This window comes from Callithrix jacchus, chromosome 10, assembly GCF_049354715.1.
Source record: "Callithrix jacchus isolate 240 chromosome 10, calJac240_pri, whole genome shotgun sequence".
NCBI classification, from domain to species: Eukaryota; Metazoa; Chordata; class Mammalia; order Primates; family Cebidae; genus Callithrix; species Callithrix jacchus.
In genome coordinates this window covers 99,499,095-99,527,017 of record NC_133511.1, presented here as the reverse complement: position 1 = coordinate 99,527,017, position 27,923 = coordinate 99,499,095, and the positions used below count along the sequence as shown (strand labels likewise).

Below are 27,923 nucleotides of genomic sequence, written 5' to 3'. Positions count from 1 at the left end.
GGAAGGCCCAATTCCAGCAGGGGCCACGCAGGGCAGCTCAGGTCCAGCCTGGGGCCCAGTGGCCACATGGACCCATCGTGCCCTCTGGGGGCCACAGGGAGGTAGCGCACTCCCCACACCTTGCATGGTGGCCTACGGAAGGTGGTAGAGAGGGCTGTCCCTCCCCAGCACTTGCCATACGAAGTGGCTACCCTTCACAGGTCTGTGTCAAGAAGCCCAAGTTTCCCCACCCCTGCAGGACACGCCTCGGTCAGTACCCAGCCTAGAAGGCAAGATCCAGTTGGCTTCTAGATCCAGATGTGGGATCAGCCATTTCCTCTTTTGAGAGGGTGAGTTGCGGGTTTAGAGAGTGGAGGTAGGAGGGGGGGAAGGGCCCCTTTGAGCCTGCAAGTAGCAGGAATACATTTTTGAATAAACATTTAAAATTAAATTAGAAAAAAAATCAGACATTCTTCCAAGGGGCTAGGACTCAAACGGAAATGATCACTTACCCCAGGTAGGTGGACCTCCTCCTAACTCAGGGCCACTGCTCAGTCTGCCCTACTCTGCCGGCGATGAGCAGCCAGAGGGGCCGGGGGGAGTTTCGTACGGAAGTCGTTGAGTACACAGGTGCTGAGAGCATGGGTTGTGTCCACAGGGATTTGACTCCGCTCCAGCGGGTCCACAGACAATTATAAGCTGGTGCCTTAGCTGTCTCTGAAGAAAAGCCTCTCCAGAAGTGGCAGGTAGCAGGAAGCCTCCAGCCTCTCCCTTTCAGGCTACCTTTCATGTCCCCTTTGAGGATCCAGATGATGTTTAACTCAAACCAATTGTTTGTAGAATCAAGGGCAGCCCCTTTTCCCCATAGTCTGAAATTGCCTACTCGGGCCCAAGGGGCTTCCAACCCTACCCCCACCCCCTAGGCCTGCATAATGGCTGCCGGTGCTCAAACAGTCTCAGATAATGAGTCTACATTTTTCCAAGGTGACGGTCACTTTTTCTGCCCCTCCCCCACTCCCCAGCCTCAGCGGCCCCTTTTGTGTCCCGCCTCCTGGTCACTCCAGAGTCCTCGGGGACTGCTGGGCCAGATGAGCAGTGGAAGCACTGAAGCAGGCCGGCATCAGCCCTGCCTGGCAAGGGGTATGGGGGACAACCATTTAGTAACCTTCTTTGTTCAGGCTTCTTCAGCCTCTTCCCCTTCTGGTGACAGCATTAATGGCTGGCCTATCTGAATTCATTTTGCAAGTGACATTTCCTAAGACAGCCAAGCTTTACAGATGTCACTCTGTCTGGGGGCCAGATGGTGAGGTCTCGGGGAGGCATGCCTTTTCAGGTTTGAAGGAGAACCAAGATCATGTGCACAACATGCAAAGGCCCAAGCACGTGTTTAGGAATACACGCTTTACAAAGAGGCCCTGTCCAAGGATACAGAGATGTTACACAGAGCCAGACAAGTCTGACTGCAACATGCATGCTCTTTGCCACCCAAGTGAGACTCTTTTTCTAGCTTAGGTTGTGGTTTTAGACACAGCCAGCCCTGGCCAAGCGTGGGGGCTCATGCCTCTAATCACAATACTCTGGGAGGCCCAGGTGGATCACTTGGGGCCAGAGTTCCAGACCAACCTGGGCAACAGAGTGAGACTCCACTTCTACATAATTTAAAAAAATAGGCAGGTGTGGTGGTGAGCACCTACAGTCCCAGCTACTTGGAAGGCTGAGGTGGGAGAATGGCTTGAGCCCAAGAGTTCAAGGCTGCAATGAGCTATGATTGAGCCACTGCACTCCAGCCTGGGCAACAGAGCAAGACCCTGTCTCGTTTTTAAAAAACACCTCAGTCCTTCCTGAGGATTCTTGGAGCTGGCATGTAACTGAACTCGAGCAGCTCCTCTAGTTAGATCTGATGAATGCCCAGAACCCTGAGAGATTAAGTGGGCACTTGCTATGTGCCAGGCACTGTTCAAAGTGCTTCCCACTCTACCCACCCACTTCTCACCATAGCCCCAGGAGCGGGGTGCTATTCCTACCACTCCCACTTTGCAGAAGTGGACCTGAAGAGCAGGTAGCATGCAGTAACCTGCCCAAGGCCACGGTGAGGGTCAGGGCAGAGCAGCCTGGCTCCTGAGCCCTCTCACCTTGCACCCCAAAGCAGCACCCACTGGGAGACTTACCTGAAGGATGATATGCCTGGACAACTTTCACAATCCCATCCAGCTCTGACCATTTGAGAATGTGACTCTGTTTTTGACCACGTTCTAAGAAAACCCTCTTTGAAAGGCAGGCTCAGGTACCCACCTGAGAAAATAAAAATTATTTTCATGCCCTCTCCCCGCCTCCAGCAAAATTTCCTACAGACCTAACAGAGGTCTGTGGCCAGGAAACTACAGTTCCAAGAAATGAAAGGCCCCTCGGCTCATGTCCTGACAGCCTCAGTGACAAGGCTCAGCAGTTCTAGGGTCACACACAGAACCTGCTCTTCTCACATGTAGCCATGTGAAGTACCCTTAGGTTCAGAAGTTACCGTTTCCTTCCCTGTCCTCTGAACCCCGACAACATACTGGGGCTGCAAGCTCATTAGCCTGGATACCATTTAAAAAACATACCAAAGTCTATGTGTCCCCAACAGGTAATCTCTGTCCCCAACAAATGGAAGGGACCAAGTGACCTGGCAGGAGATGGGAAGGAAACAAGGCAGTTCCAGTTGGCTTCCAGCCACCACACCAGGCCCGTGGGGGTAACCATACCCACCTGCCCCTTCTCCCACAGACTCCTGGGCTGGGAAGCCCTAGACACACTGATTACCTTTGACCTTGACACCAACACCTTCCATATTTTACCAGGCAGCCAAGAACCAGAAGAAACTTCCACATATGTGGATTTCAGAACACTCACAGGCAGCTGGTCTTTCTAGGATGCTATTTATTAAAAATAGATTATCCCTCCCCTCACCCCTGCTAGCAAAATGGCCTTTCCCCACATCTTTTCCCAAATGTATGAGATGACAGGTCCTGAAGACACAGATGTGGCATCCTACCTAAACTACAGCCTCAGGCTTTTCTGGAACGGTGGGGCAGTAGCTCTGCTGGAGCCAAGAATGGAAGAGCGCAAGATGACATCAGCAAATCCCTGCACACCTAACCATGGGCTGCCATGGACACCGGGTCGGACTGGAGTTCCTCCTGCTCCAGGCCTCAGGGTGTTTGCACAAGTCCGCAAAGAGACCCAGTGGCCCACCAGCAGCCCCCTGGGCACCACCAGAAAGCAAATACTTAAGGACCTCTGAGGGATGAGGCAACGTAGCTTCCACATGTGTGGGAAGGAGCCTAAAAAGCTGGCCCTAAGCAAAGTATGAACTTATGGGAAAGGAGGGCCCTGGATTGGGGAGGGGAAGGGGCGAGAGAGACTCCTGGCAATGCCAGAGGTGGCAGTACCCAGCCATGAAGTTCTAAGCAGACCCATTTGGGAGTGAATCTGCTTTCAGCCAGGTTGAGTGCACAGTCTGACACGGGCCCAAGGCTGAATTCACCGCCAGCTTCAGTCCAGGTTGCTGCCCAGTCCGGCCAGAGCGGGTTCAGAAAGTGAGACTGTCTCCCCATGGTCAAGCACTGAGGCCCAAGCTTCTCTTCACTTTTTCCGCTTCAGTTTCATATCTTTTCTGTTCTTTGTATCTCTGTCTTTCTTCAACTTCTTGCTCTGTTTGGGTTCTTGTTTGGCTTCTAACTTCCTTTTCTTGTCACTAGAGAAAAATCAAAAATAGCAAGCATGAAACATGTACAGGTCTGAACATCTGAGACTGCTTTAAGCATCACTTTGGCTTGTTAAAAAGGGTTTCCAGCGTCTGGAACTTGATGTAGGACACCCAATCGGACATCAGTGTCCTCTGCACACCTCCTGAGGGCATTATGCTGGGGCTGGAGACACACCACACAGCCCAGTTCCTGCCCTGAGGCAGCTCTCAGTCTGTGGAAGAACAAATCTCAATCTTAACACCTCAAGAACCTCAAGGCAGAGTGCGGTAGGCTCCCCTCTCCCCAGACAGATCTAAGGCACCACAAAGAGTCCCCACCACCACTCTCACCGCTGCAGCGACTCTGGAAGCCAGACATATTGATCCCAATGACCCTGAAGACAGTCCCTCATACAAGCCATGAGACTCCAAGGAAAACCCTGCCATACTTTCTGATGTGCTACTGCTATTGTATTTTTCCTATATGAGAAGAAGAAAACCCAAACAGTAACTCAGGTGACACCCTGCGACCAGCCCTGGATTCTTCCCTGGTAGACTGGCACAGGAACCGCACAGCAAATAGCCACCTACCATTAAGAAATGTATAGGTTTAATTCTGCTCTGGGAATAAATACTTCCCTACAAGAAGACAGTGAAGAGTTCAATCCAGAGACCATTATGAATGAAGTGCCTCTCAGAGGAGGAAAAAGAAAGGCCTCAGAGAGTGTTTAGTAACAGCTCCCAGTGTTTTTAGCTCACAAAGCTCAAGCTTTCACATTGACTCAGAGCCCTCAAGCACATGAACAAGCACACAACTGGCTGGTTGGACTCAAGAGGCTTCTCAACACCAGCAACGGCCGAAGGGCCGGGGAGGACGAGCTCTGCAGAGCGAGGCGCCGGGGCCGTCTCCACGGCAAGCCCGCTCCCCGGGCTTCTGTTCCAGTCAAAGCCACCATGCTCAAGGCCAAAGCCATCATGGGCCCTGTGCTACATCTGCCATGTTGGCCAAACCAGAGGCAGGTCACACCGACAGTGGGCTTCTGTGCTGCACCACAGAGCATCTAGGAAATGAGGCCGGCATCGATGCTGGATCCTTCAAGATGCCACAGTGATTTATGGACACTGGAAGACAGTATCTGATTTCTGGGATCTAGAGTTCCTAGAGTCACAAGGTTTCCTCTTTCCAAATGTTTCCAAACTCTTAAGGAAACCAGTAACTAGGGGACTAGGGTCAAAAATTCGCCCTCCCCATCAACCCCCAAATGAGCTGTGAAAGCCTCAACTCCAGGGGCTCTGGGCAGGGGAGGCCTCATCGTACCCCACAGAAAACTGAGGAAGGTTCCAGCCTAAGCTGTTTACAAATGCGCCACTCTGCAGATAAGAAGCCTGGAGTGAAGATTTTCAAAGCGTGGTCTAGGGACGGCTGGGGTCCCTAAGACTCTTTCAGGTGTCCGTGAGGTCAAAATGTATTTGTCTTAGTATGAAAATAGTTATCTGCCTTTTTTCATTTTCATTCTCTCACAAATATTCAGTTTTCCAGAGTGTAAGATATGACATATTCATACAAAGTATGAAGACACAGACATGAGAATCCAGCTGCTTCTGTTAAGCCAGATATTTAAGAGATCTGCAAAAATGTAAACATAAAACAATGCCACTCTTCTCACCACAATCTTTATGATCTTCAAAACAATGACTGAGTCATTCTTGTGAACAAATGAATATTTTAAAAAATTTCTCAGCTTTTCATTTTTAAATTTTTTTTGTAGAAACAGGATGCCCTATGTTTGTTGCACAGGCTGGTCTTGAACTCCTGGGCTCAAGCGATCCTCCTGCCTCAGCCTCCCGAAGTGCTGAGATTACAGGCATGAGCCACCACACCTGGCTAGTGTTTCATTTGTAATATGGGAAATTTCAATAGTTATAACCAACGTAAGTCCTTTGGGTGTCTTTTTTTTTTTTTTTTTTAAGACGGGGTTTCACCATGTTGGTCAGGCTGCTCTTGAACTCCTGAACTCAGGTGATCTGCCCACCTTGGCCTCCAAAGTGCTTGGATTATAGGCGTGAGCCACCACACCCGGCTGCCTCAACTGTTTTTAAGAGATAAAGAAACGCTAAGACCCAAAACCTTGAGAACTGCTAGATCAAAGGAAGGGCACTATAACAGTTAAACCGTGGCCTTGCCATGGAGAAACCTGGACTTGATTCTGGCTCCGGCTCTCACTAGCTATGTGCTTCTTGAGAACTTACTTAACCCCTTAGAGCTGTGGTTATTTCATCTTAAAGCAATGACAGTAATACAACAGCTCCCTCATGCTGTCCTCCTGAGGGCTGGCCCACAGGCAAGTCTTAGTCAGTGGCAGCTTCTGGACTGTTCCCTCAAGGCCTTCTCCCTGACAGGCCCAGTGCCCTGGCATGGCTGATGAATACAGAGAGTGAAGAGATCCATGCCTAAGAGATGGGCCTCCTGGTCTGTAGGAGATGCACTGCAAAATGACCAGGGGGCTCTCAAAGGGAAGAACCATGACTTTTCTCTCAAAGCTTTTGCTCCAACCTCTTATTTTCTAGTCAAAGTTAAAGAGAAGCAGAGAGGCCGGAATGCCTCTTCCACCGGATGCAGGTCAGACCTTGAGCCCTCACCTTTTCAGGCTGATGATTGAGGCGTTCGGCCCAGCTTTGTTCAAAACTTCATTCCACTCTTCATCATCCCCACGGATTATGTATCTAAAAAAAGAAGGCAACCATCAAAGCCTGCTTAAAAGAAGAGGGGACTGATTAAGAGAAAATATGACAGTGACAACATTCTTATCAGACACTTCCTGTCATGAAAGCCAGGCTGGGTTGTGTCAGCGGAACGAGCGTGGAGGAGGGCCGAGAGACGTGGTGCTTAGCTCTATGGATGGAAGCTCCACAACAGCAAGGGTCACCAGGCCTGCTGGCAGGGGTCAGTGAGGACAGTCCTGTACAGAAGGCAGCCTGCCTGGCTTCTCCCACGTGATTCTCATTAACACCCACCAAAGAAGCTTCCTGTCAGCCCCACAATCTTCTCACTCACTCCCATCCCCAGGCATTTGTCCAGAAGCCCTTGAACTGTGCCTCTCCCCTCCCTCCCTTCTCTTTTAGGCTTAGCAGTCCTGGCAAATCAAGGATTTGATATTGCAAAGTTGAGGGCAGAAACTAGAGCTTGATTCTCTGACCAAGGACTCCTGGCCAACTGCATCTCACATACCCAACAGCCATCATCACTAATGACCCAGAAATAGCACTAAGGTCACTGAGGCTCAGAGGCCATGAACTGTGGCGTTATCGTTCACATCAATCTAGGCGGTGGAGGGAGGGGCCACACCACTACAGCTGAAGCTCAAAAGGACCAGGATCCCAGAGGGTTTTAGAGCAGGGAGGGTTCTACTTGTTTGTTTGGTTTTCGCAGCAGAATCCTTTCTTCAAACAAAGTCACAAGTAAAAGCCAAATACAGCAAAGTGGCCATTAAAGTGTATGCTTTTCTGATCAGCACCCTCATTCCTGGAAGGACCCCTCAGGTGTGACTCGGAGCCTTAGGGATTGGAGAGCGCAATTTGAAAGTCGAAGTGGCGGCACTGGCCTTCCATGCTTCCAAAATTATACAGTATTAATCTAGGAGTGCAAAACTCATCCCATAGAAGACACTTCCCAGGGCACCTAGGATATGATTAGAAGAAACCTGTAGACAGATTCTTAGAGCCCCAGAAGCCAAGGCAAAGCCTCTGCTTCCCACAAGCCTTACTCAGAGAGGTCCATGCTCTTCAGCTTCCCCACTTCTTTCTTGTGTTTCTCCTGAAATTCCTTTGCTGCTTCATCCTGCGGTTAAGGACCCATAGAGAGACTAAGTCAGAGTCATGATCTGAACCAAACACAGGAAAAGGAGAAGCTGCGGTGGAACAGCACAATGAAGAAAACGTTTCCTTCTCTCCCGTTTACCTGCAAAAGCCTTGCAGGCAGCTCTGATTATTTAAATGTGTATATAAAATATACATTTACGAAGTTACCAAAAAAGACGAAACATTTACAACAGATGACGGAATCCTTCACAACATTCACACACAAGCAGTGGGAGGCACAACTTTAGGCCTGACTGTGCTCAGACAAGCGGGGTCTGTTTGCACAATCAAACCTTTGGAACAGCACTTAGCTCAATTAGTGCAGAGGACTCTGTAAAGGGGAAGGGGAAGACAGTCTGCGTTCACAGCCTGAGGCAACTGATGGAAATGCCAGGACTCCCGAGGCCTTGAGCAGGCACATACCAGGTCGTCACTGAGGGTCTTCAACGTGGGCTCCATGACCACATCCTTCACTGCCACCATCTGCTCCTCAATGGCCTTTTCCTGAACTTCATTAAATAGCTACAAAAGAAAACCACAGAGAAGCAGAAGATGAAGGCAGGGCCCAGCACCCGTGACCCAGACGCTTGGTGTCTTATAGAAAGGTGTGCATTTTGAAGACACAAAGCAACATTGTACAGTTTAGGAATATGGATATTTATAGTAAGAGTTTAAGAACACAGACTGGATATATACCAAATCCTAAAAGGGATGCCTCTGGGAGAGTACACAGAACTTCACCAATTCTTTAGAGCTGAAGTCGTGTGTGTGTGTGTGTGTGTGTGTGTGTGTGTGTGTGACGAGATGCAGCAAATACAGCTAAATGCTAACATCTGTTCACCTCGGGAGCAGGGAGTGAGTGTGCTGTACTATTTGAAAGAGATCAAACCCCTGCCCTCAAGCCGAGGTTACCTTCACAACTTTGCGGATGATCCGGTTGAAAAGTCCCATCAACTGGCCCGAGGGCAGCTCAATCTCCTTTTCCAGCTGGTCCACGGACTTATGCTGCAGGCCAATCCCCAAGAGAAGAGCCTAGAGGATGGAAAATCTGCTGAGGTGGCCTCCAGGACAGGCCCTTGCCCATTAAAATGGCACCGAGAACCAGAGTACTCCCTTGGCCTAAGCTCTTGGTACAAAGGTAGACTAGCACTGCGTATACTGGCATCTTCTCTTTCATCCTGTTACTGAGTCCAACAAGAAATATTCTCTTCCTGAAATCCCCAAAATAACTTTAATTACCCTGACAAATACCTGCTTCACAACTACATTCAAAGTTTGGGGTATTCCTGACTCTTTGCTAAGGTGGAATTAAGTGTCATGGCAACGTAGTGTGGGGTGGAAGATATGGCTCTCTCACTTACTTTGTACGGTGGCTACTCGTTACTCAAGGTAAGAGCCCAGGTTTCCTGACCTGCACAATGAGGAGATCACTACCCACCTATCAGATCCATGAGGAATTAAAGGCACAAAATTATGTCCGAGCACCCAACCCAACACCCAGCAAACGAACAGTTCCACAATCCTCACTTCTCCTCCTCCACGCGAGCAGCAGGTAGCCTACCGACTGGGCCGCAGACAGAGCCAGGTCCCCCAGCTGGTTCAGGAAGTACATGCGGGAGATGGCCGGGATCATGTCCATGATGAGGTGATAGTCCACCATGTTCCGTGAATACATCTCCAGCCGCTTCAGGTCATAGGGGAGGAAGAGTGCTTCCAGCTCCTCCCGGCTCAGCGCTGTCCACGGGATACAGAGCCAGACAGGTCAGGCCACCTGGCACCCTCATAAGATAGTGCACAGTCCCCAGGTGGCACCCTCACACACATAAGCATCTCAGAGGGCCTGGTAGCCACACCACACAGCTCTGGACCAGAAGGGTACCAAACCTATTCCTGACATAGAGGCAGCAGCTCCAGGCCATTTGGGGAGGGGACAGCTGCCACAGGACCCTTGCTCAGTTCCCATACTGAACACATGGACCAAGGCAGGCTCCCTGTGCCCTAGGGTCAGGGGAACACAACTACACTCTTTCTCTGCTTTGTCACTTCATTCAGTGTCACAGAAAGAGTGTAAGATCTGCCTAGCTCAAGAAATACTGATTTCTCTATCAAAATATAATTGGCAAAAAATTATATACGCACACACATATATATATGCACATTATTCCTACATACTTATAAAATATGCAGTAAAACTAATCATCTCTTATACACTTTTTGTTTTTTAAATATTCAAACAATCTCTATGCACAAAGCACTTGTGCGTACTGTTGGCCACAGAAGGCTGGCAGCACATTCTCATTACAATTTCATAAATGAGGAAACTAAACCTCAGAGAGAGACCACCTCACTCCCCTGGAGCACAGATGTAAATCGGCCTCCATAACTAACCAGCTTCATGCACTAACTGGACACCCCTGAAGTCAGATTGCACAGCCAGAGTCCGACCATGAAAATAAAAGACAGCACAGCCTGGGACAGCGCAGGGGCCTGGTAAGCGGGAGGTGGGTGGCTGCAGGCTAGAACCAGGCCCTCGATTTCCAGACCACACCCTTCCTAGGACACCACACCCACCTCCTACCTGCTACACAGCCAAGCCTCTCCCAGCCCTCCTCCTCCCTGTCCCCACCCAGCTCACCTGGATGCACTGGCTTCCCCATGTTTCTGTTCTGAATGATGTTCAGCGCCAGGGAAGGAGAGAAGGTGCTGAACTGGTAGGAGAGCAAGGCTAGGAACCGCCGCCGGAAATCTGTGAGGCGCCATCATGCAGAGTTAGAGGTCTGGACGCATTCCCCCGTCCCCCCATCACCTCATTGTGCCCCCAGAACCCCCACTCCTCAGTCACCTTTCCAAAAGGCTGCAAGCCAGATTCCTTGATCAGCCTCGTCCTCATCAGTGAGTGTCTTCAGCATGATGCACGAGTGCTCTCCGGTCAGGTCATTCTGGGAAACACAAATGTTTAACTGACACCAAGAAACCCCTTTTGTGAACAACCCATCATTGATGAAGAGCAAACACTTGAAGAAAGGCTTGGCGCTTCCGTGGGCCTCTCCTTCTTCCCGGGCTAGAACACAGCCCTCACCTTCACCTTCCTCACACCACCTCAGTTCACAGGCAAGGGCTTGCAAAGATCCTCAAAAGTGTCACAGACTCAGAGCAGAGCTGCTCGCTCTTCTGGACCTGCCTCTTGCATGCTGAACTCCGTCATTAGGGCTTAAGCTCCACACAATCCAGTCAACATGGGTTTGGTGCTTCATAGCAGGAACTCCAGAGCCAAAACCTATACCTCAGTGCTGGCAGCCAGTTTGCAAGTGCAGGCTTCTTTAGGTGCTAAAATTGTGACTATTTTTACATTTTTTACTATATAACAACAAAACCCCATACCATAAAAACACCACCGTGAAGTCACAAGGAACAGTGAAAGTGCAAGACCTTACAAACCCGTGGCAGACCACACGGCAGCTCACTGGCCTGCATTCTCCTTGCAGCTGACAGGCAAATCTACATCCCCAGCCACCACCAAATGCACTGACAGAGACCCAACCCATCTCTGCGGCTCCCTGCCTGCACGGACGCCACCCAACACCAGCGGTCCTCAGCAGTCCCACTGAAACCCTCAGACAGATGCTGGACACTAGCTTGGATACTAGCTTTGCCCTCTCCAAAATCAAACCTCCAACACTTCCCTCTCAGCTGATGGACTCCCCTCATCTGGGAAGACAGAAGCACTCAGAAGAGAATGTCTTCATCCTCCCAGCACCAAATCAGCCAGCCAACCGATGCCTTCCATGTTCACACTCTCTGCCCTCCCTGTTCTTAAGGATGAAGCAGGTGGTCACCTCACTTCTTGAGTCTCAAGTGCAACACACCACTTCCTCAAGGTCTGCCCTCAGCTATACCACTACTTGCAGGATCAAACCCAGCAGCAAACAATCATCCTCTAGAATCTCCCATCTGCCTTCAGCCACCTTGTTTCTCTGCTCCCTATCGCTTCCTGAAAGAATCGCCTGTTCACCTATTTCCTCACCTCCTTTTCCCTCTGACCAGGCCAAAGCCTCCACTCCACTGCAGCTGCTTCCACACAGCTCACTGCTGCTGGCAAATCCCGCAGCCAGCTGTCCTCCTCCTCCTTATCCTCTCAACAGGACTCCTCTGACTCCCCTTCCCACACACTTTTTCACCTCAACGTGTGACACCACACCCCGACTTTCTCCTGCACATCAGGGCTGTTCCTTCTCAGCCCCATGTGCTGTGTCCTCCTCCTCATTCCTCTAAACACCTCTAAATGTTAGAGTCCACGGAGTTCCCCTCATGCCCTTTCACTGGCTCCAGATATTTTTCATTCACTCAACAAAAGTATTTACTGAACACATACTACACAGCAGTTGCTACTCTAAGTACGAGGAATACAGCAACGAACAAAACAGACAAGAGCTCTGTGCCCTTATGCAGTGCATTTTATGATGACTATGCTGATGGCTCCCAAAGCTCCATCTCTAGCCCCAAACTTCCCTATCTCTCTATTCCTGTAGTCAAATAAATGCCTAGTCCACATCTCCACTGGGATGTCTAACAGGCATCTCATATTAGTGTCAAAAGAGAACTCCCACACTTCCCTGCAAATCTGCTCTTCCTGCAGTGAGTCCCATCTCTGACAGCACCTCCAGCATCCAGTTTCTCACACCAAAACTCTAATCATCACCCTTGATCCTCCCGTTCACTCTCCTTCCACAACCAGTCAGCTTTGCCTCCAAAGCGCATCCCGCAACTGGCCACTTCCCTCCATTATCACTAGGCCCACCACGTCTCTCACCTGCACTCCCTCCCTCCAGGCATGGGCCACCACCGTCTACCATCCGCACAGCTGCTGGAACCTTTTCTCTTGTCCTTTCCTCCAAGGGAATGGGAAGAACATCCCGCCTCCTCAACAAGACCGATCCCCCATGATCCACCACGAACCATGCCCCTTTTCTTTCTAAGGACTCTCCAGCCACACTGGTCTTTGGTTTCCTTCAAATCACCACATTCATTTCTACCCCAGGCCCTTGCACATGCTGTCCCTTTGGCAGGAAAGGCCCTTTTCTCCAGGACTGTCACATGGATGTCCAATTTGAATTCAGGTTTCAGCTTGCAAGTTCACCCCTCAGAAGCCCAACCCCTCATTATCCCGTAATCTCAGTGTGGTTTCCTTCATGGCACTTACTTCTTTCAGAACATTTATTTTATTTATTTATTTTTTTTTGAAACAGTATCTCACTCTGTCACCCATGCTGGAGTGCAGTGGCATGAACACAGCTCACCACAGTCTCAAACTCCCAGACTCAAGTGATCTCGCCTCAGCCTCAGAGTAGCTGGGACTACATACAGCTACATACAGTGCACACCATTATGTCCAGTTATATTTTTATTTTTAGTAGAGACATGGTCTGTGTTGCCCAGGCTGGTCTCAAAACTCCTGAGCTCAAGCAATCCTCCCGCTTGGCCTTCCAAAGTGTTGTGATTACAGGTATGAGCCACCGTAACGTGTGCCAGGCTTTGTTCACTTTTTTGCTGCCTATTTTCACCCATTAGAAAATAAGCTTCATGGCTTGTCTTGTTCACTGACTATAGATACTAAATAAAATTTCTGGAAAATGACTGACAGTCTCTAACTTTCTCAGCTTCCCTCTGTGGTCCTCTATGCCTCAGTCATCCACTATCTCCCCGTCCCTTGGATACCAGCTTGCCTTGTGAGTGCACACAACTGCACTCCCCTCCTAAGACCAGTTGTTTTGGGTATAGAATTGCAGAATCTGATGAACAAGTCCACGTGCACCTCTGCCATTTTATAACTAAGCACAATGTAGTCTGCACTGTGTAGTCAGGGAAGAAAAGAGTGATGATGTGGCCTGTTAATGAGGATGGCTGTTTCAGTGTCCATCAGAATAAACCTCTTCAGAGGCACAGCCACCTGCTCAGAGCAAAGCAGCAGGGAGGCACTAGGGTTCTTTGCAAGGATAGGCCTGTCACCAACTATAACAACAAACCTAAACTTCTCCTCTGCTGGATGCCTCACTCACCGGGGTCTGTCTCAGATAAACAGGAACAAATCCAGCTCGCTTCCAGAACCTGCAAAGATGCAAAGAGAGTAGGTCACTGTGTGTGCCTCTGGGGAGCGGCTGACAGACACACAAGGGCAAGAGCCAGGAAGAGCAGGTCACAAAGAGCGGGCTAGCAGACACCAGCTACCAACAGAGACACACATCCCACAGAGCTGTTCCTTCTCAATGCCAAGGAGTGATGCCGCGGAAGGAAGGCAGGCACTTACTTGAGTAACCTGGGGGTCAAGCCGTAGGAAACACCCAGGTAATCCAGGTGCTCAGCAGGCCTCTCATTCAATTTGAGGAGTAAAGGAGGCAGGTCCTTCCGGGGAGTGATGACCTCTTCCAACAAGCTAACAGCCTATGGAGGTGCCAAGGAGAGAACAGAGTCCACTCAGCAGAGGGAGAGAGACATATTCAAGCACCCTGCCACAGCGCACTCTGGACTAAGCACAGCGAAAACTGGGAGAGGTGGTTTCTTGGTTTGATGCTGTGGTTTTCAAACTATGGCAACACCAGATTCAAGCAATCATTCCCCCAAGTATACAAAACACCTCAATATGCATGGTATCACACTGCTCTGGCAGGAAGACAGCCACAGAGTTTAGAAATGCCAGATAGAGGCCAGGTATGGTGGCTGATGACTATAATCCCAGCACTTTGGGAGACCGAGGTGGGTGGGTCACCTGAGGTCAGGAGTTTGAGACCAGCCTGGCCAACATGGCAAAACCTCATCTCTACTAAAAATACAAAACCTAGCCAGGAATGGTGGCACATGCTTGTAGTCCCAACTACTCAGGAGGCTGAGGCAGGAGAATTGCTTTGAACCTGGGAGGCAGAGGTTGCAGCGAGCTGAGATCACACCATTGCACTCCAGCCTGGGAGACAGAGCGGGACTCCATCTCAAAAAAAAAAAAAAAAAAGCCTGACAGATCAGATTACAAACGGACAGGCAGGCTCCTATGATCCAGCACTGAGTCCAGTTTCTATCACCTGACAGCCCTGGGAAGTGACAAACCTCTGAGCTTGAACTTTTTTTTCGTTGCTTGAGACAGGGTCTGGCTCTATCACCCAGGCTGGAGTGCAGTGGTGAGATCACAGCTCACTGCAGTCTCAACCTCTGGGGTTCAAGCAATCTTCTGACCTCAGCCTCCCGAGTAGCTGAGACTACTGGCGTGTGCCACCATGCCCAGCTAACTTTCATACTTTTTGTAGAGATGGAGTTTCGCCATGTTGCCCAGCTGGTTCAACTTAAATAAAAGCCCCTTGCCTAATTCCCAAATAGACATACTGTGAAAATCAATGCATGCACCTGCAGGACTGTCAACAGTTACTAGTACTAGTCATTCTTATCAAGGAAACACAGAACTGCCCCTAGTCTGAGTTTAAGGTGAAAAAGATGATAGATCTATTGCGGCGAATCTCAAACTTGAATGAGCATCAGAATCACCTCAGAACATTGTTAAACTACGGATTACCGGGTCTACCCCAGAGCTTCTGATTCAGTAGGTCTGGCATAGGCTCAAGAATTTACATTTTTAACAAGTGGCCAGATGATCCCAATGATACTGATCTGAGGATCTCAAGTGTTTGGATGGAGAAAGCAGCAGTAGAAGAAAATGATAGAAGGGCCCAAAGCTCTGGACTGGTTTTTGTTGATGTCCCTAAAGAGCCAGAGAATTATCCTCCCAAGAACCAGGACACAGGAGGTTTGTCGAAAGATGCTTACCTCACTGCTTACGGTGTGAATTTCCTGTGATGTCGCAAGGACCTTTTCCTCCAGACAAGGAAACCTGCCTTCATAGTACATCTGTAGCAGCTGCAGAGCACGGCTGCCATAGCCCATCTAGAAGCAAACATGAAGGGGAAGAGGCAGAGGGAAGAGAGCTGCTCTCAGTCTAAGCCACATTTACGCCCCTGTATTGCTTCTAGAGAACCTTCCCTCCTGGTCAAACTGCACAGGGTAAGAGAACCAATGAAATCCCTCAATGAGGTCAAAGCAGCGACACTGAAGACTGAAAGTCGTGTGACCCGAGCTCGTAACACTGCTCTAGCCAGTCAAGAACAGCCACTTAGGAAAGTGCCTTGGACTTGATAGAGCTTATGTGGAAAAATAAAGTTTACATTTATTAAAAAAAAAAAAAGAACAGCAACTTGAGGGTGAGGATAGCTGTGCTTTCTGGTCTCCAGATAAGCAAGCCCCAAAGAGAGACAGTTCCTGTACCACTGCCTGAAAAGGAAGTTTCTACAGCCAATTATTCAGGGAGGTGTTCTAAGAAGGTAATTTCAGTATGCGGATCTGGTTCACAAGCCCTTGCTCTCACAAAGGAAGAATGAGCATATGCCATCACCCTGTCCACCCGTCCACCCCAAACCCTGGCTGAATTCTCCAGAGCAGGGAAGTACCTACACTTCACCTGCTTCTGCTGGACTAGCTTCTTATTCCAGCCACCAAGTACTTCCGCCCTAAAGTGACGCCAGCCACATATTACCCCTTGATAATCCGGGTGAACAGCAATGCGAACCACCCTTCCACCAGAAAGACCGCCAAAGTCTGGATCTTGGAACTGTGTGGGAGATACAAACCAGTAACTTAGCAACACAGACATCTCTGGACAACGCCAGCTTCCCTCAGACACGCCAGGGAAAGTCCATCACCTGTTCCGACACTGTCCATGGAATTAGGTCCCCTGAAGCCTTCTTGCCTCGAGACAGGCTGTTCAAGATGGATTGGCGAGAAATCTCCCCTTCAAGGCACACCTGTGGGGGAACCAGGAAAGCAGGCAGAAAGGCCAGCTCTGATCCAGAGCCCACTCACAGATTATAGCTTCTCAGACTAGGCCAGTTGTTTTCACCCCCGTGTTCAGGTTTAACCCTGACACTGACTGACACATCCATTTCTTCTTTTTTTTTGAGATGGAGTTTCGCTCTTGTTACCCAGGCTGGAGTGCAATGGCATGATCTCGGCTCACCGCTACCTCCGCCTCCTGGGTTCACGCAATTCTCCTGCCTCAGCCTCCCGAGTAGCTGGGATTACAGGCACGCGCCACCATGCCCAGCTAATTTTTTGTATTTTTAGTAGAGACGGGGTTTCACATGTTGACCAGGATGGTCTTGATCTCTTGACCTCGTGATCCACCCGCCTCGGCCTCCCAAGTGTCCATTTCTAACAGAAGCTTAATTACCATGCCCCATGTGACAAGGCAGAAGACGGACAGCCTCATGGCCCAAAAGTAAAAGCCACATTAGAAGAGAGTCTCTGTGCATGTCATGCATGTGTAGACGTCAATTAAGACACAGGATGCTCATGAGGCTCTTGACAGAACAGCACAAGTTCACAACAACTAAGATATCTAACAGGCGAATGGTTAAGCAAATCACAGTACACGCGTATAATGAAACACTACACAGCTTTTAAAACTTACATAGATTATGAGTGTTTTATACACTGCCTAAAAATAAAAGCAGATTACTAATGGCTGGGCACAATTACTAATGGTTACTAATTACTAAGGACTCAGGCCTATAATCCCAGCACTTTGGGAGGCCGAGGCAGGTGGATTTCCTGAGGTCAGGGGTTCGAGACCAGTCTCGCCAACATGGTGAAACTCCATCTCTACTAAAAATACGAAAACGAATTGGCCGGGCATGGTGGCGTGTGCCTGTAATCCCACTACTCAGGAGGCTGAGGCAGGGGAATTGCTTGAATCAGGGAGGTGGAGGTTGCAGTGAGCCGAGATGACGCCACTGCACTCTAGCCTGGGCGACAGAGCAAGATTCCATCTCAAAAAAAAAAAAAAAGCAGATTACTAAATTCCCATGTATATAAAAAGGAAAAGTGACACAGAAATGCATAAGTACATCCCTGCCAGGTGTTAAAATTTTGTTCTCCCAATCTGTAGCCTCTAATTCAAAAAGCACCATGTATTGTTTTTGTAATAAAGGGAGAAAACAAACAAGTCTTTGTGGAAGAAGCTGTGAGTCAAAATAAGAGTGGTCGGTTCTGGCTTTGCCCCCTGCATGAACAGTGGAGCTCTGGGTTTCCAGCGGCGTTGACTCCTTCCAGTGCACCCCAGTCCCCTGTCTCCGCAGACCCAGCCAGCTGGTTCAGACTAGGACTCTACAGTTTCAATACCCCACGCTGCAGTTATCGAGCCACTAATTCCTGACGCCTCAGTGGTTCCCCAAATCACTGCCACAAGGATGCCTCTGCTCCTATACCTGGATAACGGCAAGCACTTCTGGAAGGGCATTCTGGGTGGGGGGCACGGGAGGCAGAAGGCAGAAGAGATGGTGCGCAGGTGCATCGGAGAGCATCTGGAGATCGTTGGGAGAGTTCTGTGGAAGCCGAACGTGGGACAGTGAGAAGTACTCTTCCTCTTACCCTTCACGCAAGAGGTTCGACTCAATCACAGAATGACTGAGTACTGCCTTCTCCAAAGTCAAGTGAGGAGCTGAGTCTAGCAAACCAACTTCCTAGTATTTTGGCAAGCCTGAGAGTCTTCATAATAGGAACTCGGCCTCAAACGCGCACTGTCCTCTCACCCTGAGCACTGACGGCAGAAGAGAATTTATTTAGCACTACTTATTTCACAGCTAGGAAGTGAACTTTTTACAGGTAAGAGGCTGCTATTTCAGGAAAAACTGTCACCACTTCTTCTAACGCCAACTCTTCAAGCCTTCCATTAAATGTTGTTCATAAAAATACTATCTACACATTCAAAAAATATCCTTTCTAACTTTCCCTTTCATTTTTAAGAGTCTCATATTCTAAACCCTCAAATGACTGTTCTATAAAAACAGCCCAGAGCTACAAAGCTGGTCTCAGGTCAAACAGCACCACTGGGTCACAACTGCGATGTCACTTCATCCTATCAGTTTAGTAGGCAAGCAAGAAACGAAAGCACCCCTTTAAAAATGGGCACAGCTTTCCACCCTGTCCAGCTACGGCACGGAGCTCCATGCTCTATACATACGCACAGCAAGATCAATGTACCTCATCAATGTCCCAATGGAATAGCCACCTAAGCCACCAGGTAATAAAGGTATAAAGTAAAAGGGGGCTGCCAAGTGCCGAAGCTCCCTGCTGACATTCACCCAAGGGCTGGCTGCAGTCACCTTGTAGTGAGAAGCCACATAAAGGGCCATAAGCCGTTGGAGGAAAACTTCAGAGGCCTTGTGGTAGCAGAAGAGGGTATCTCTGTTAACATAGTAGCTGGGTCTGGAGTTAAGAAACCAAAACAAACCAAACAGCCCAAGACAGGACATACTGTTCTCTGGAAGCAGAACAGATTTCTCTAACTGGGAACAGGAATTCAGTGTCCTAAGCAGAAACACATCAAAGGAAGGAGAGAAAAAGGAAATTGAAAATGTCCAACTTTCCCCTTTCTCTAGAGCAGCATCCTAGGAAGCAAAGGGCCCAAATCTTTGAATTCCGTCATCGCCCCTCTCCTCCTCACAGGGCCAGTGAAACCCGGAGGAGGATACAGTTCACAAGCTTCAGGCAAGGGGCAGCCCGAGACTATCCGAGTGATGTTGAGGCAATCCAGGCACAGCAAGTCGTTCAGCCACTTCTCCACTGCGTCCCCAGGGGCGTATCGGATTGATTCCTGGAGGGAAACCTCATGCAATGTCCGCGCTGCTCCCCACAAATCACACACACAAAATAAGAAACAATGATTAAGTATGTATTGTCTAAAACACAAGGAAAAATGTCACTTTATGTTTGTCCCATGGTGCCCAGAGACGTGTGGTAAGAATTTAAACTGGGTGGTTTTAAATTGTTTTGGTGGATACTCAAGTTGCCACAATACCAACCCCAAAGGGATCTCAATGCCACCATGCCAAGACAGGGACAAACAAGGGCCCCATCATCAGAAGGCCCTAGTCTGGCTCCCTGCTGGTCACTGGATGGCTGTTCCCCAGAGAAAAGCTACTTCTCCTCTTGGGGACTCAACCTCTCAGCCTGAAGGTTTGGTGCTGCCCATGATGTCACAGGGGAAGCGAGGATCAGCAAGACTGAAGGGCCCGGGTCAGGCTCTGAGGTACCTGATGCCAATCTGGCTGTCGTCGTGGTCTTATTCTCAGCGGTGGTGCTGACCTGGCTCTGGGCACTCTGTTGACGGAGCTGCTGAATTAGCTTAAGGGACAGTGACCGGCCAGTGCCCTCATAGCTAGAAACAAAGGCAAAAGGAATCAGGCATGAGGTCCCAAATCCACTGCCTAGGAGGGAACAGAGAGCTGCTTTCCTCCACGTGCTGAAAGACCAGACCCCTACTTCCCCGAGGACAGTCTTGCTCATCTCTGCACTTCCAGCACAGCAGGCGCCTGTCCAAAGGAGGCAGGGTGGCACAGTGGGTCAGCTTGGCGCCACTCAGGCCTGGACTCACATCCTACTTTCATCTACTTAGAATCTTTGGGCAAGGAGCTCAATCTCTTTAGCCTCATGCTCAAGGGGGGATTAGCACAAAGGCTTTAAGGAGTTTTAGTGGAAGCTGGAACAAAGTTAAATGGCCAACTAACGGGGCTGCTTTTGGAAGTACAGTGCACAAGGAAATGAACTGAGAACATTTCCAGTTTGGAAAATAAAACAAATCCACCTCAGAAATTCTTTTCACTACTATGCTCACTTGACACAAAACAGCTAAAAAAATTCGGGGGAAAAATTAAATCACCAATAATCTGATAACTCAGCCAGCTTTCACTGTCTTCCTCTCCTTGTCTTTGGTCACAAGCATGTGTGACCACAGGGTACACACAGAACTGTTCTTCATGATGTCATTCCATAGTATTCACTATCATATTCAAAGGCTGAAAAATACTTTCTCTTACTCAGATAATGATAAAGGCTAGAATTGGAGTGTTTTATTCCCACGCTCCAACCCACATAACAAACATTCCCAAAAAAAGTATTCCAATTTATTTAAGAAAAAGAGGAAGCACAAGCAATAAAACTTAAAAACTTTTTTCATCAAAGGTTATTATAAAGAAAGTGGCTGGGTGTAGTGGCTCATGCCTGTAATCCAGCACTTTTAGGACAAGGCGGGTGTATCACCTGAGGTCAGGAGTTCAAGACCAGCCTGGCCAACATGGCGAAACCCCATCTCTACTAAAAATACAAAAATTAGCCAGACATGGTGGCACACATCTGTAATCCCAGCTACTCGAGAGGCTGAGGCAGGAGAATTGTTTGAACCCGAAAGGCAGAGGTTGCAGTGGGCCAAGATTACGCCACTGCACTTCAGCCTGGGCCAACAGAGCAAGAATCTGTCTCAGAAAAAAAGGAAACAAAAAAGAAAGTGAAAAAACCCACAGAATGGGAGAAAAGTTTTGTAAATCACATCTGATAAGAGACCTGGTATCAAGAATATATAAAGAACCCTTACAAATCATTAATAAAAAAGACAACCCAATTAGAAAGATGAACAGAGGATATGAACAGACACTTCTCCAAAGAAGATACATGAGTGGCCACCATATACGCACATGAAAAGATGCTAACATCATTAGTCACCAGGAAATGCAAATGAAAATTGTAATGAGATGCCACCTCACACTTATTAGAATGGTTATAATCATGAAAATATATAACAAGTGTGTGAGAGGATGCAGAAGAGTCAGACCCTCATCCACTGCTGGCGGGAATGCAGAATGGTGCAACTGTTTTAGAAGAGTCTGGCAGCTTCTCACATGGTTAAACACAGAGTTAGCCCAATAATTTCACTCCTAAGTATATCCCTAAGAGAACTGAAAAACATATCCATGCAAAAAATCTGCACACTAATGTTCAAAGCAAGATTATTAATAATTACCAAAAGGGAGAAATAACCCAAATGTCCATCAACAGATAAATGGAAAAATAAAATGCGGTATGTCTGTACAACAGAATACTATTCAACCATAAAAAGGAATGAAATACTGATACATGCTACAAGTCAGTCATGGAATACCACATATTTTATAATTCCATTTATATGAAATGTCCAAAATAGGCAAATCTACAGCTATAAAAAGTAGATTAGTGACTCCCTAGGGTTGGGGGTGTGGAGGAATTGGAGGAGGATGCACAGGCTTTCTTTATGGGGTGGTAAAAATGTTCTAAAATTGGTTGTGGTGAGCACGGCTGCATAACTCTGTGAACATACTATAAACCATTAAATTACACATTTTAAATGGCTACATAGTACAGTATGTGGGTTATATCTCAATAAAGCTGTTTGAAAAGTAAAAATCCATTTTATTTCAGTATTTTCAGTATAAGCAGAGCAGTCACAATCAATCTGCAATACAGAATGATCTCTTCAAGATGTGATTTCCATTCAGAAATCTTTCCAACATTGGAGATATGTATTTACTGACCTCAAAAGACTTCACAATATATATTCAAAAAGCAAATTAAAAATGTTTTTCCTGTTCAAATGAAAAAAGTAAAATAGTGCAGAGAAAATATACACCAAAATTCCAACAAAATCTATCTCCAGATGGTTCAATTGCAGGTGACTTTTCTTTTGCTTAACTGTTCTAATTTTTCTACAGCAAACACTAAATATTTCAAATTAAAAAATTAAATATTTCAAATTAAAAAACTCATGTTATTATGAGCTTGCTTATAATTATAGTTACTTTAATACTATATTTTCTAAGATATAAGATACTGATATTGCCATCCATGTATTTTTCAAAATTTTATCACACCTACAGACAGAAGCAGACACTCAGCACATAAGACTGAAATTCTCTGAGACTCAGCCTTAGTTGTCCAGACCCAGGCCACATCCACCACATGCCCCTAAATCTGCAAGAGCCTGCCACGGGACTAAGGACTTGGCCCATGGTGCCTTACCCGTTAATCGTGGATGCCATGAAAACAAGGTAGGGGCCAAGTAGGCTCTTCACCAAGGGGAGGGGGATGGCAGCAGCTTCATCAATCACAACTAGTTCAGCCTGGCCCAGTTTCACAGCATCTGCAGGATGTATATACTACAGGGAAGGAGAATTCAGATTATCAGTACAGCAAACTAATGTCACAGCTGTGATTACTGGTGACTCATCATAAAGACCGTTCTCTTTCCTCTTTCTCTCTGCTCCCTTCTCTCCTCTCATTCCTCCTTTCTACTTTTTCTTGGCAGGGCAAAATGGGATGGGCTTGGAGTCAGACACCTGGGTTCAGAGAGTTCAGCCACTGATCATGTGACCTTGGACAAGTCACTTAATCCCACAGTGCCTCAGACTCCTCCTCCTGTAAAATGAAGGAAATACCTACCTTATGGCTGCTTGAGATAAAAATAAAGCAGATACGTAAAAATGCCCTGCCCAGTGCCTGATTCACAGTGCTGATGGACAGTGGCTCCCTTTCCTTTCTCACCTCTGTCTCCTTACGTTTTTCCCCAGCCTCAGATTAGGGAAGCTGATGAGCTCGAAGCATAGATGGACCCCAGTGATGGCTAAAGAGGAGGATGTCAGATTTCTCATGCCGGGAACTGTGCTCCCTGCTCTGATGGCACGATGATAAAAGGCCAAGTCTCCCTGCACTGACACTTCTAGAACTTCCTCTTTTCTTAATACCTGCATACGTACATATCTTTATCCATACAAACAACCTCTTCAGCTTCTTCAGGGCTTCCTGCTATTTTTAAAGGGGTTTGAAAAGCAATGAAGGTATTCATAGGAAACGTGAATAACCAGTTAACATAAACAGAGGTACTCAACCTCACCAACAGTCAGTGAAATGCTAAAGACAGGAGGGAGACACCATTTCACAAAACTTCAATAGCTGTAAAACATCCAGAGTTGGTGAGGTCTTAAGAGAAATAAAAAATCAAAAGAATGCTGACATGGGGGTAAATTGGTATAAAAACACTTTGAAGGAGAATTTGGCAAGTTTTAAGAAAGCCAGAAAACTACACAATTCTAAAACACAATTCCACTTAGAGAAACATAAGTGTAAATATAATTTACTCATATAATACCTAAAAATGAATCAACCAGATCTACAAGCTTTCATCTGGATAGGTCTTGAAAACAAACATTAAAAAAGGAAAGCTGGAGAAGGATAAGTATAGTGCGGTACCACATATGGATACATAATTATGTAGTAAACACATGAACTGGAAGGACACACACCAGTTTCAGAACTGAGTCACCTATGAGGAGGGACAGAAGGAAACAGAATAGAAAGGGGCTGTATTTGTGATGTTTTAGTTCTTTAAAGCAAAAATCTAAATAACATTTAAAATATGAAACAAACATAGCAAACACCAAAATGTCAACAATTATTATTATTATTGGCAATTCTTATTATTATTCTTATTCAGTGTTGGGCACCTGAATGTATACTGGTTTCTGCACTCTCCTATGTATTTGAAGTATTTCATTACAAATAAGATGTTCTAACTGCTTTGCTACAAGCTGATGGGCCAGGGAGGCAGCAACCCCACCCATTTCTTTTTATTTTTTATTTTTTGAGACAAAGTCTCACTCTGTCGCCCAGGCTAGAGTGCAGTGGTATGATCTCGGCTCATTGCAACCTCTGCCTCAGGTTCAACCAATTCTCCTGCCTCAGCCTCCCAAGTACCTGGGATTGCAGGCGCATGCCACAACGCTTGCCTAATTTTTTAAATTTTAGTAGAGATGGGGTTTCACCATGTTGGCCAGGATGGTCTCCAACTCCTGACCTCAAGTGATTCACCCACCTCAGCCTCTCAAAGTGCTGGGATTATAGGCATGAGCCACTGTGCCTGGCCAACCCCACTCATTTCTAGCAGCAGAAGGTACATCCACAAAAGGGCCCCAGATCTTGGATTCTTCAGAGGAAAAAGAAAAAGCATCTCATAAAAGCAGCAGAAAGCAACTCCCCAGGGGAAGTGAAGCCAACTTTTATCTAATATTCTCCTTTCTCTCCATCTTGAGCGCAAAGAGAGGCCTGAAAGGAATAAAAATGGAGTCTCATAAAGTCAGGTCACCTCCTCTGTGCTTAAACTAGAGACAAAAAACTCTAGTAATATGAGAGTATTTGATTACAGATTCAAGAAGGAGTAAGGCCTGAGCCAGGGCATTTCAGGGAAATATTTTTCTTCTTCAGTTTGTGTATTTTTCTTGAGTTTTAACGGGTCTCTGTGTTCTCATTGCCTGCAGCCTGACTGACCCTCACCCTCGTCTCACACCAAAGCAGGCTTTCCTCCTCCCAGATGGGAGAACCAAGCAAAAGTGAAAATAGAAGGGGACTAGTAAGAAAAAATTAAAGTAAAAGGCATAAACACTTAACATTGTTTATAATCTGGCCTCTGATAAAAAGGCATAACTTCTTGACATGCATATACATATGCTTTGACAGGTATAAAATGCGAGGGTATAAACTGCCAAATTCACCTGGCGCACCTCCCAACCCAACCCAATTCCAAAAATAATTAATGACCCTCCTCCAGTAAGAGCCCATTAGTCTCAGTCCTTTCTGTAAGCCTGTCACCTGATGCCTCTCTTAAGAGATTCAGCAACATTGCAGCTTTTGGACAAGTGCAGACCATTCAGGCTTACAGAGTACTGGAGATTTTTAGAACTTTTGGAAAATCACTGTTTAGAAAAGAAAATAGGCCACTGGCTAAACCACAAAGATTCAGAGCGCATTTTGCAAAGTTGTTTTTTTCATTTAAGCTGTAAGGTTATTGTTCTAGTTACAGATACAACATTTCAAAAACTGCAGTAACTAAGCAAAGTTAGAATTGCTGTCAGAACAAAGATTCTCTTTTAGTTAATCAGCATACTTTCCATCCCACTTAATCCCTATTCAAAGGACAAAAACACAACTTTTCAATCTAACTACATAGATTTGTTAGTTTGCCTGACATGTTCTTTAGAAGAGGCTGAAAATCTGGAACAGGTTTTGCATACAATACCGCCATTGTCTAAAAGACATGCGATTACACAAGACGTCAATGTCTGTAACAGGAAACGTCTTAGCGCCAGTTAAACACAGCAAGACACTGGCCCTGCACATCAGGGTCTCAGAACAAGCCTCACCTGAATAGTCTGCCTGTGTTCTCGAAATACATTCACTCTGATCACTGCTTTGTTAAATTCAGGATTTAGAGACTGGATAATCTCATAATCTAGATGTTCCTGGTGGGGAAAGAGTCAAACCAATGACAAACTTTAGAAACAAGTTTTAGAAACTAAGTATCATGAAAGCAAGCAAGCATTCTTAAGACTTCGCTTGGATTTAAACCCAGCACTGTATCAAAATCACAAATTTCCTACCTGATATTGCAGAGCATCAAATCCTTTAAAGACAAATTCAAACAGAGTATGGAGGTTATCAGGGCTTGGGGAGGTAACAAAGATATTAGAGTACCTACAGAACAAAATGAAAGGAGGATTTTTAAGAAATTAGGGACATTTTAAAGAAATAATTTAAAAAAGGAAACATTTTGTTTGCTCCTGTCCCAAAGGTGATAACCAGAGGTAACAGCAGGGGAAAATGTCAGGACACCTTTTGGGAAGGAAACTAAAGCAACTCCAGACATTTAGCTACCAACATCTGTGAAAGCAAACTGCTTAGAAGCACTATGGGGACAACCCTCTCAGTGTGCGGAACAGACTGCTCCCCAATACAGTGCCCTGCTCTAAGAAGTACTTTCATACTCATTGCAAGCTGTGCTGAGGCTTTCAAATGGTGAAGCTGGAGAGCTCAATCCGTGCCTAAGCCAAGGCCAAAGCTAACCTCCAAGGGATCCTTGCTTGGATACAGGATGCTAATAGCAGATGCTAACGGCTAAGAGGCTGACTGTTACAGCTACAGCAGCAGGAAGAACAAAGGACAAGGAGTCAGGAGCTAAGCTCAGGCCCCAGCTCTACCAGCACCGACTTGCTGGGGAATCTTGGTTAAATCACTGGAACTCCCCTAGCCTAGGTTGATTCATCTATAAAATGCCCACAGAGCTCTAAAGAGCACCAAGGAAGATAATGCACAAAGGTGAACACAGTTAAGTTCTAGGTTCCTTATTATGGCTGAGAAGTTGGAAGAACATACCCCACTGGCAGTTGCATGTATCTCCCATACCCAATAGAAAAGAACAGAAACTAACATCACACCTGAAACCAGCTACTCAGAAACCAAAGAAAGCTTCTCTTAACCAAAATCATTAAAATGTCAAACCTGTATTTTTCTCAGTCTACAAGGCTTGTCATACACATTCTCATCCCCTCAGAGTTGTAAAGTTTCTTACCTCCACTTCTTTGCTTCTGCATGTTTGTTCAACTGTAAATAGTGATTACAAAGGCCCTGGTATGTATGTGTCTGTGTGTATACACAAGTAAATGTGCACCTTTAGGGTGGGTTGGGGAAAGAGTGTTGCTGTTTCCTGGCAGGAAATCAAGACCTAGAGAAATCACACACTGAACCCACTCAGAACTCCGACTAGGAACCTGAATGAAATACCAGTCCTCTGACCCCAACCCTGCACACTACCCCCTCAGAGCTAGAGTTTCTAAAGATGGAGGATCGAATCCCCTTACCCAAATGCCACTGCCCCAGCAATAGCCAATCCCAGGGCTGCAGATTTTCCCCGTCCTCGGGCAGCTGTTAGTGCAACAGTACTCCTCAGCGTCTTCTCAGAGATGCCCTCGATAAATTTCAAGACAGCTTTGGCCTGTGGAAAGAGAGACATATTATTAGGCAAACTCCAAGAAGGCCCAAGTTTCTGCCATTCATCACCACCACTGTAGAGAAGTGAGGTTGATGCCAGGCTAAATAAAAGGATGGCAGTTCTTGCAGGCCAGAAAGCCTGAGCACCTGGACTTCTCACTCTCTTGGTCATCTCATCTCAGTCTCAAGGCCTTCAGTACCAATTATTAATACATGCTAAGAACTCAAATTTACAGCTTCAGTCTGGACCACTTCCCTGCACATCAGACTTCTATACACATGCAACTGCTTCCTGTATATTCCCACTCGTACACTACACATCTCAAACTTGAAACTGAACGCTTAATGTTGTCCCAAACCTCCTCCACCTAGTCTTCCCCATCTCAGTTAACTGTTCAACTGCTTGGGCCAAAGGCTCCTCAATTCCTCCCTGATAACTGATTTATCAGCAAATCTTATTACCTCCAAAACATATATCAAATCTACCATTCCTTACACCACTATCCTCCTCTACCATTCTGCACAAAGCCACCACCGTATCCTTCTTCCATCATGACAGCAGCCTCCTGATCAGTCTTCCTGCTACCACCCTCACTCCACCAGTCTATATTCAACACAGCAGCCAGAGGATTCTCTTAAAAAGAAG

General features: G+C 47.0%; 1 protein-coding gene across 3 annotated transcripts in view; it reads right to left on the bottom strand.

Moving 5' to 3' along the window:
- Window positions 1–2,880: 2,880 nt before the first annotated feature.
- NAT10 (N-acetyltransferase 10) overlaps window positions 2,881–27,923 on the bottom strand; it is a 43,782-nt gene continuing 18,739 nt past the window's right edge. For all 3 annotated transcript variants that reach the window (XM_035262336.3, XM_035262335.3, XM_035262339.3), the window contains 21 exons: window positions 27,148–27,281; window positions 25,891–25,984; window positions 25,654–25,752; window positions 22,481–22,617; window positions 19,687–19,811; window positions 19,126–19,276; window positions 18,757–18,853; window positions 17,860–17,976; window positions 16,297–16,398; window positions 16,131–16,205; window positions 15,368–15,484; window positions 13,866–13,999; window positions 13,618–13,666; window positions 10,404–10,500; window positions 10,197–10,307; window positions 9,123–9,295; window positions 8,474–8,593; window positions 7,985–8,083; window positions 7,468–7,541; window positions 6,344–6,427; window positions 2,881–3,712 (listed from right to left, as the gene is read on the bottom strand). In XM_035262336.3, the coding sequence (XP_035118227.1) occupies window positions 3,601–3,712; window positions 6,344–6,427; window positions 7,468–7,541; window positions 7,985–8,083; window positions 8,474–8,593; window positions 9,123–9,295; window positions 10,197–10,307; window positions 10,404–10,500; window positions 13,618–13,666; window positions 13,866–13,999; window positions 15,368–15,484; window positions 16,131–16,205; window positions 16,297–16,398; window positions 17,860–17,976; window positions 18,757–18,853; window positions 19,126–19,276; window positions 19,687–19,811; window positions 22,481–22,617; window positions 25,654–25,752; window positions 25,891–25,984; window positions 27,148–27,281 (2,301 nt within the window). In that variant the 3' untranslated portion in view covers window positions 2,881–3,600. The remainder of the gene's footprint in view (window positions 3,713–6,343; window positions 6,428–7,467; window positions 7,542–7,984; window positions 8,084–8,473; window positions 8,594–9,122; window positions 9,296–10,196; window positions 10,308–10,403; window positions 10,501–13,617; window positions 13,667–13,865; window positions 14,000–15,367; window positions 15,485–16,130; window positions 16,206–16,296; window positions 16,399–17,859; window positions 17,977–18,756; window positions 18,854–19,125; window positions 19,277–19,686; window positions 19,812–22,480; window positions 22,618–25,653; window positions 25,753–25,890; window positions 25,985–27,147; window positions 27,282–27,923) is intronic.